The sequence below is a fragment of the Salvelinus namaycush genome, chromosome 5 (assembly GCF_016432855.1).
Source record: "Salvelinus namaycush isolate Seneca chromosome 5, SaNama_1.0, whole genome shotgun sequence".
Classification (NCBI taxonomy): Eukaryota; Metazoa; Chordata; class Actinopteri; order Salmoniformes; family Salmonidae; genus Salvelinus; species Salvelinus namaycush.
Genome location: NC_052311.1, coordinates 14942603 through 14952811, shown reverse-complemented (window position 1 = coordinate 14952811; position 10209 = coordinate 14942603). Strand labels below are relative to the sequence as shown.

The following is a 10209-nucleotide window of genomic DNA, read 5'->3' as shown; positions in this document are numbered from 1 at the left end:
AATAAATGCCCTGCAGCGCTTCTATTGATATGAACAAATAATAAACACCGGAAGCGTAGCGCCTCTATTGCGTTTCATTCATCTCAAACTCTCAGTTCCAAACCATTAAACAAACATGATGGAACATTATCTCTAGAAGGAGCTCTGCTTCTTCCACTCCTGTCTCCCAAGACGTGCTAAGACACGGCTCTATGGTTCACCTGAATGGGTGACTCATGATAACATATCTGTTGGCTCTGCCACTGTAATTTCACCCTGACTGGGTGACTCATGATAACATATCTGTGGCTCTGCCACTGTAATTTCACCTGACTGGGTGACTCATGATAACATATCTGTGGGCTCTGCCACTGTAATTTCACCTGACTGGGTACTCATGATAACATATCTGTTGGCTCTGCCCTGTAATTTCACCTGACTGGGTGACTCATGATAACATATTGTGGCTCTGCCACTGTAATTTCACCTGACTGAGTAACTCATGATAACATATCTGTGGCTCTGCCACTGTAATTTCACTGACTGAGTACTCATGATAAATATCTGTTGGCTCTGCCACTGTAATTTCACCTGACTGGGACTCACTGATAACATATCTGTTGGCTCTGCCACTGTAATTCACCTGACTGGGACTCATGATAACATATCTGTGGCTCTGCCACTGTAATTTCACCTGAATGGGTGACTCATGATAACAATCTGTTGGCTCTGCCACTGTAATTTCACCTGACTGAGTAACTCATGATAAATATCTGTTGGCTCTGCCACTGTAATTTCACCTAACTGGGTGACTCATGTGAACATATCTGTTGGCTCTGCCACTGTAATTTCACCTGACTGAGTAACTATGATAACATATCTGTTGGCTCTGCCACTGTAATTTCACCTGACTGAGTACTCATGATAACATCTGTTGGCTCTGCCACTGTAATTTCACCTGACTGGGTGACTCATGATAACATATCTGTTGGCTCTGCCACTGTAATTTCACCTGACTGAGTAACTCATGATAACATATGTTGGCTCTGCCACTGTAATTTCACCTGACTGGGTGACTCATGATAACATATCTGTTGGCTCTGCCACTGTAATTTCACCTGACTGGGTGACTCATGATAACATATCTGTTGGCTCTGCCACTGTAATTTCACCTGACTGGTACTCATGATAACATATCTGTTGCTCTGCCACTGTAATTTCACCTGACTGGGTGACTCATGAAAACATATGTGGGCTCTGCCACTGTAATTTCACCTACTGGGTGACTCATGATAACATATCTGTTGGCTCTGCCACTGTAATTCACCTGACTGGGTGAATCATGATAACATATCTGTTGGCTCTGCCACTGTAATTTCACCTACTGGGTGACTCATGATAACATATCTGTTGGCTCTGCCACTGTAATTTCACCTGACTGGTACTCATGATAACATATCTGTGGCTCTGCATAGTAATTTCACCTGACTGAGTGTACTCATGATAACATATCTGTTGGCTCTGCCACTGTAATTTCACCTGACTGGGTGACTCATGATAACATATCTGTTGGCTCTGCCATGTAATTCACCTGACTGGGTGACTCATGATAACATATCTGTGGCTCTGCCACTGTAATTTCACCTGACTGAGTAACTCATGATAAACATATCTGTGGGCTCTCGCACTGTAATTTCACCTGACTGGGTACTCATGATAACATATCTGTGGCTCTGCCACTGTAATTTCACCTGACTGGGTGACTCATGATAACATATCTGTGGCTCTGCCACTGTAATTTCACCTGACTGAGTAACTCATGATAACATATCTGTTGGCTCTGCCACTGTAATTTCACCTGACGGGGTGACTCATGATAACATATCTGTTGCTCTGCCACTGTAATTTCACTGACTGGGTGACTCATGATAACATATCTGTTGGCTCTGCCACTGTAATTTCACCTGACTGGGTGACTCATGATAACATATCTGTTGGCTCCTGCCACTGTAATTTCACCTGACTGGGTGACTCATGAAAACATATCTGTTGGCTCTGCCACTGTAATTTCACCTGACTGAGTAACTCATGATAAACATATCTGTGGGCTCTGCCACTGTAATTTCACCTGAATGAGTAACTCATGATAACATATCTGTGGCTCTGCCACTGTAATTTCACCTGACTGGGGAACTCATGATACATATCTGTGGCTCTGCCACTGTAATTTCACCTGACTGGGTGACTCATGATAACATATCTGTGGCTCTGCCACTGTAATTTCACCTGACTGAGTAACTCATGATAACATATCTGTTGGCTCTGCCACTGTAATTTCACTACTGGGTGACTCATGATAAATATCTGTTGGCTCTGCCACTGTAATTTCACCTGACGTAGTACTCATGATAACATATCTGTTGGCTCTGCCACTGTAATTTCACCTGACTGGGTGACTCATGATAACATATCTGTTGGCTCTTCCACTGTAATTTCACCTGACTGGGTGACTCATGATAACATATCTGTTGGCTCTGCCACTGTAATTTCACCTGACTGGTACTCATGATAACATATCTGTTGGCTCTGCCACTGTAATTTCACCTGACTGGGTGACTCATGATAACATATCTGTGGCTCTGCCACTGTAATTTCACCTGACTGGGTGACTCATGATAACATATCTGTTGGCTCTGCCACTGTAATTTCACCTGACTGGGTGACTCATGATAACATATCTGTTGGCTCGCCACTGTAATTTCACCTGATGGTGACTCATGATAACATATCTGTGGGCTCTGCCACTGTAATTTCACCTGACTGGGTGACTCATGATAACATATCTGTGGCTCTGCCACTGTAATTTCAACTGAATGGGTGACTCATGATAACATATTGTTGGCTCTGCCACTGTAATTTCACCGACTGGGTGACTCATGATAACATATCTGTTGGCTCTGCCACTGTAATTTCACCTGACTGGGTGACTCATGATAACATATCTGTTGGCTCTGCCACTGTAATTTCACCTGACTGGTACTCATGATAACATATATGTTGGCTCTGCCACTGTAATTTCACTGACTGGGTGAACTCATGATAACATATCTGTGGGCTCTGCCACTGTAATTTCACCTGACTGGGCGACTCATGATAACATATCTGTTGGCTCTGCCACTGTAATTTCACCTGACTGAGTAACTCATGATAACATATCTGTGGGCTCTGCCACTGTAATTTCACCTGACTGGGCGACTCATGATAACATATCTGTTGGCTCTGCCACTGTAATTTCACCTGACTGGGTGACTCATGATAACATATCTGTTGGCTCTGCCACTGTAATTTCACCTGACTGAGTAACTCATGATAACATATCTGTGGGCTCTGCCACTGTAATTTCACCTGACTGAGTAACTCATGATAACATATCTGTGGGCTCTGCCACTGTAATTTCACCTGACTGGGCGACTCATGATAACATATCTGTTGGCTCTGCCACTGTAATTTCACCTGACTGGGTGACTCATGATAACATATCTGTTGGCTCTGCCACTGTAATTTCACCTGACTGAGTAACTCATGATAACATACTCATGATAACATATCTGTTGGCTCTGCCACTGTAATTTCACCTGACTGAGTAACTCATGATAACATATCTGTGGGCTCTGCCACTGTAATTTCACCTGACTGAGTAACTCATGATAACATATCTGTGGGCTCTGCCACTGTAATTTCACCTGACTGGGCGACTCATGATAACATATCTGTTGGCTCTGCCACTGTAATTTCACCTGACTAGGTGACTCATGATAACATATCTGTTGGCTCTGCCACTGTAATTTCACCTGACTGGGTGACTCATGATAACATATATGTTGGCTCTGCCACTAATTTCACCTGACTGGGCGACTCATGATAACATATCTGTGGGCTCTGCCACTGTAATTTCACCTGACTGGGTGACTCATGATAACATATCTGTGGGCTCTGCCACTGTAATTTCACCTGACTGAGTGACTCATGATAACATATGTGGGCTCTGCCACTGTAATTTCACCTGACTGGGTGACTCATGATAACATATCTGTTGGCTCTGCCACTGTAATTTCACCTGACTGGGTGACTCATGATAACATATCTGTTGGCTCTGCCACTGTAATTTCACCTGACTGGGTGACTCATGATAACATATCTGTGGGCTCTGCCACTGTAATTTCACCTGACTGGGTGACTCATGATAACATATCTGTTGGCTCTGCCACTGTAATTTCACCTGACTGGGTGACTCATGATAACATATCTGTGGGCTCTGCCACTGTAATTTCACCTGACTGGGTGACTCATGATAACATATCTGTTGGCTCTGCCACTGTAATTTCACCTGACTGGGTGACTCATGATAACATATCTGTGGGCTCTGCCACTGTAATTTCACCTGACTGGGTGACTCATGATAACATATATGTGGGCTCTGCCACTGTAATTTCACCTGACTGGGTGACTCATGATAACATATATGTGGGCTCTGCCACTGTAATGTCACCTGACTGAGTGACCCGATTGTCTATTATATTGACAAGATATTTGAGTGACTGCTCTAACAAAGGAAATACATGTCCTCAATGATGGAAGGCTGCGGGATGAGTTGAGATCAGGTGGGATCATTCTAGCCAATGAGAGGGCAGATACGTGTCAACAACAGGCCATTGAGATAGAGGACTCATTTTTGTATCTGTGCCATTATAGCGTCTGTGACAGCATGAGCAGCGCCATTGAGGCCATCTCCATTTTAAAGTAGTGAATTTTCTTCTTTATTGGCAGATTGCTCCCAACTCATAGAAATCCCCACCCAGATGATTTTAAAAGGTGTGGAAGCGCCCAATGGCAATGTCCATGCTAAAATGGGTTATATCCATGTTGAATCCTCCATCTTTATGACAGCAGGCACAACTTCGAAATAAAGTTTAATTAAATTTTTTTTTTCTTTCGAAATGCCACTTACATCAGTGCATTCGATCAAATAAGCCTCACATAGCAAATTAGCCATGACATTTTATATTGACCCTCATTGACCTCCATACAAACACTCCTCGCTTCCTGGGCTTATTTTCATGGACAGATTTTGGGCAAAGTAAAACCTCTCGCAATTGCCTCTTCCTCTGGTGACACATGATGACATAGAGAGCATTGGACTATAAGCTTTTATCTGCAAAAAGATGATTCTGAGATAACTGGCTTTAAAGTTCCACATCCTCATTGGTTTGAATGATGTCAGCAATTTTGATCTTGTATTCTTTTGAACTTAACATGAATATTTCGATAGAGAACATTGTATGAACAAGCATGAATTTTGTAAGGATGATAGGGTGATACTCCGAAAGCTCCTGCCACCTGTCTGGAACTGAGCTGTGTGGATCTCAAGTCCTCAGACTGATAATAGAGTCATAAGTCCATCTGGCTGACTCAGCGCAGCATGTTCATTTTAATAGACACAAAGAAAATGGCCGACGTAGGCAAATGTGAGCAGAGTTGCGCAGCATCCACAGAATCCAGCAACTAGTCTGCAGCTAGAGTCAGAAACATCCACTGGATACTGCAGACACACAGACAAACACGCCAGACACTCCCCCTAGTCTCTACTGCAACCACAGATGCTCCCCCTAGTCTCTACTGCAGCCACACACACTCCCCCTAGTCTCTAATGTCGCCACACACACTCCCCCTAGTCTCTAATGTAGCCACAGACACTCCCCCTAGTCTCTACTGCAGCCACAGGAACACACACTCCCCCCAGTCTCTAATGTAGCCACACACACTCCCCCCAGTCTCTAATGTAGCCACACACACTCCCCCTAGTCTCTAATGTAGCCACACACACTCCCCCTAGTCTCTAATGTAGCCACACACACTCCCCCCCCTAGTCTCTAATGTAGCCACACACACTCCCCCCCCTAGTCTCTAATGTAGCCACACACTCCCCCCCCTAGTCTCTAATGTAGCCACACACACTCCCCCCAGTCTCTAATGTAGCCACACACACTCCCCCCAGTCTCTAATGTAGCCACACACACTCCCCCCAGTCTCTAATGTTGCCACACACTCCCCCTAGTCTCTAATGTAGCCACACACACTCCCCCTAGTCTCTAATGTAGCCACACACACTCCCCCCAGTCTCTAATGTTGCCACACACTCCCCCTAGTCTCTAATGTAGCCACACACACTTCCCCTAGTCTCTAATGTAGCCACAGACACTCCCCCTAGTCTCTAATGTAGCCACAGACACTCCCCCTAGTCTCTACTGCAGCCACACACACTCCCCCTATGGTTAAGGATATAACTACAGTAGAGGTACGGTTATAACTACAGTAGGGGTACGGTTATAACTACAGTAGGGGTACGGTTATAACTACAGTAGGGGTACGGTTATAACTACAGTAGGGGTACGGTTATAACTACAGTAGGGGTACGGTTATAACTACAGTAGGGGTACGGTTATAACTACAGTAGGGGTACGGTTATAACTACAGTAGGGGTACGGTTATAACTACAGTAGGGGTACGGTTATAACTACAGTAGGGGTACGGTTATAACTACAGTAGGGGTACGGTTATAACTACAGTAGGGGTACGGTTATAACTACAGTAGGGGTACGGTTATAACTACAGTAGGGGTACGGTTATAACTACAGTAGGGGTACGGTTATAACTACAGTAGGGGTACGGTTATAACTACAGTAGAGGTACGGTTATAACTACAGTAGAGGTACGGTTATAACTACAGTAGAGGTACGGTTATAACTACAGTAGGGGTACGGTTATAACTACAGTAGAGGTACGGTTATAACTACAGTAGAGGTACGGTTATAACTACAGTAGAGGTACGGTTATAACTACAGTAGAGGTACGGTTATAACTACAGTAGGGGTATGGTTATAACTACAGTAGAAGTATGGTTAGGATTAAATGACCCATACCTGACATAAGGGGCTGTCCCGTCATGTTCATGGGAGCCATGCCAAGGTTGTTCATGGCGGTGGCCCAGGCATTGGGGTCTGACATGGGCATCGGCATGGGGTTGGAGTCCATGGACATGTTACGAATCCCTTCTGCAAAGAGAGAGACACAGAGTTAGAATACGGTACAATCAGATAGACTAAAATCCCTTTTGGCTACTTTGTTTCATTCCCTTACATTTCCTCTTTAATAGCTTATATAACCCTCCCTGTAAGATGTTACAACAACAAAAATCATGTGTTTTTATTCATGTCTGGCAATAGCAGAGAGGAAAAATTCCTATTTGTGGTTGGAGGGATGAGAGGCCATCTGTCCAGTGACACAGCCTTTTACATTCTATTCAGAGTGGAGGGATGAGAGGCCATCTGTCCAGTGACACAGCCTTTTACATTCTATTCAGAGTGGAGGGATGAGAGGCCATCTGTCCAGTGACACAGCCTTTTACATTCTATTCAGAGTGGAGGGATGAGAGGCCATTTGTCCAGTGACACAGCCTTTTACATTCTATTCAGAGTGGAGGGATGAGAGGCCATCTGTCCAGTGACACAGCCTTTTACATTCTATTCAGAGTGGAGGGATGAGAGGCCATCTGTCCAGTGACACAGCCTTTTACATTCTATTCAGAGTGGAGGGATGAGAGGCCATCTGTCCAGTGACACAGCCTTTTACATTCTATTCAGAGTGGAGGGATGAGAGGCCATCTGTCCAGTGACACAGCCTTTTACATTCTATTCAGAGTGGAGGGATGAGAGGCCATCTGTCCAGTGACACAGCCTTTTACATTCTATTCAGAGTGGAGGGATGAGAGGCCATCTGTCTAGTGAGACAGCCTTTTACATTCTATTCAGAGTGGAGGGATGAGAGGCCATCTGTCCAGTGACACAGCCGTTTACATTCTATTCAGAGGTTATTAGCATTCATTCCCCTCTTGGCTGAACTTCCTCTGACCTCTAGTAAGAGAGGGCCTCCTGATGATGCTGAACAACAGTACTACCACAACACACTCCTCAGATAGAATCTACACAATAAAACTTCAGTAAGAGAGCAGGGGTGGTTTATGTTTCTCTGTCACGGTCAATTTAAGGGAATAAAGCTCACGAAAAGAAGATTACTAGCTTTGGTACTAAGCAAAAGGCCATTTCTAAAGCAGTCGGGCATTCAAAACTTGAAAAAAACAAAAACGCTGGCCTAATATTACAGACACACACATCAATTCAGACACAACCCCAGGGCAAGCAGTCTTGTTTTCTGCCAAGTGTAACACATTTAGATCCCTATAGTAAAAGACCCCGAGTAAACAAGAACGCGTCACACATTCAACCCCAGCCTATTCCTCCCATCTAAACCATTTCACAACTCTAAATGGGCTTTCTGGCTCTCATTTCTTTTACCTGTCCCTCTGACAGACGGTAAAGTGTGTTGACTGGCTGTGGCACTGAACTGCTCTCCTGCCTCATGATGCCAAAACAAACAGTTGGTGATGAGGACAACACTTCACACACCTCAAAGGTCACTGTCATCTGCTAACACTGATGCTGTGTGTGTGTGTAGGCCTATGTGTGTGTGTGTGAGCGTGTGTCAATGTGCGTGTGTGCGCCCTGACTGCCATGTCCAATCACTTGAGCAGCAGGCTGATTGTTACGAGGAGGCTGAGGGTCTGGTATAATAAAGGTCTAATGAGGTTACCTCTGTCTGGTATAATAAAGGACTAATGAGGTTCTCTCTGTCTGGTATAATAAAGGACTAATGATGTTACCTCTGTCTGGTATAATAAAGGACTAATGAGGTTCTCTCTGTCTGGTATAATAAAGGACTAATGAGGTTCTCTCTGTCTGGTATAATAAAGGACTAATGAGGTTCTCTCTGTCTGGTATAATAAAGGACTAATGAGGTTCTCTCTGTCTGGTATAATAAAGGACTAAGGAGGTTCTCTCTGTCTGGTATAATAAAGGACTAATGAGGTTCTCTCTGTCTGGTATAATAAAGGACTAATGAGGTTCTCTCTGTCTGGTATAATAAAGGACTAAGGAGGTTCTCTCTGTCTGGTATAATAAAGGACTAATGAGGTTACCTCTGTCTGGTATAATAAAGGACTAATGATGTTACCTCTGTCCCCTGCATCCCTGATGCTGTCATTACTCTCTCATATCTGGGTTTCCATGACAAAGGCTGTTAAAACCTTACTGTTGTTCCAATGTAAATGTCTCTCAAGACCTTGTAGAGGTCTTGTCTAACCAATTAGACAGTCATGAGTGGTTCCACAGTGTCAAGGTGCTTTAATTCCTAGATGACAGAGGGGATGTTTGTTTTACTGCAGTTTTACAGCAGTCATGGTGTCACTGACCAGTCAAAAATCAACTGGTGTCACTGACCAGCCGTAACAAACTAGTCCGGTCCTAAATGACTTCGTCGAGTGATGAATCACAATTTGTCGTCGAGATCAAAGAGATGTGCATAGACTTCAGGAAGTGAACAACACCTACCTCTGCAACATCTATTCAGAGGTCAAACAACACCTACCTCTGCAACATCTATTCAGAGGTCAAACAACACCTACCTCTGCAACATCTATTCAGAGGTCAAACAACACCTACCTCTGCAACATCTATTCAGAGGTCAAACAACACCTACCTCTGCAACATCTATCAGAGGTCAAACAACACCTACCTCTGCAACATCTATCAGAGGTCAAACACCTACCTCTGCAACATCTATCAGAGGTCAAACACCTACCTCTGCAACATCTATTCAGAGGTCAAACACCTACCTCTGCAACATCTATCAGAGGTCAAACAACACCTACCTCTGCAACATCTATTCAGAGGTCAAACACCTACCTCTGCAACATCTATTCAGAGGTCAAACAACACCTACCTCTGCAACATCTATTCAGAGGTCAAACAACACCTACCTCTGCAACATCTATTCAGAGGTCAAACAACACCTACCTCTGCAACATCTATTCAGAGGTCAAACAACACCTACCTCTGCAACATCTATCAGAGGTCAAACAACACCTACCTCTGCAACATCTATTCAGAGGTCAAACAACACCTACCTCTGCAACATCTATTCAGAGGTCAAACAACACCTACCTCTGCAACATCTATCAGAGGTCAAACAACACCTACCTCTGCAACATCTATCAGAGGTCAAACAACACCTACCTCTGCAACATCGATCAGAGGTCAAACACCTACCTCTGCAACA

General features: G+C 44.1%; 1 protein-coding gene across 4 annotated transcripts in view; it reads right to left on the bottom strand.

Annotated features, from left to right (window-relative positions):
• The window catches only part of enox2 (ecto-NOX disulfide-thiol exchanger 2), a 281078-nt gene that overhangs the window by 75625 nt on the left and 195244 nt on the right, over window positions 1-10209 (bottom strand). For all 4 annotated transcript variants that reach the window (XM_038993634.1, XM_038993637.1, XM_038993636.1 and 1 more), the window contains one exon: window positions 6960-7091. In XM_038993634.1, the coding sequence (XP_038849562.1) occupies window positions 6960-7091 (132 nt within the window). The remainder of the gene's footprint in view (window positions 1-6959; window positions 7092-10209) is intronic.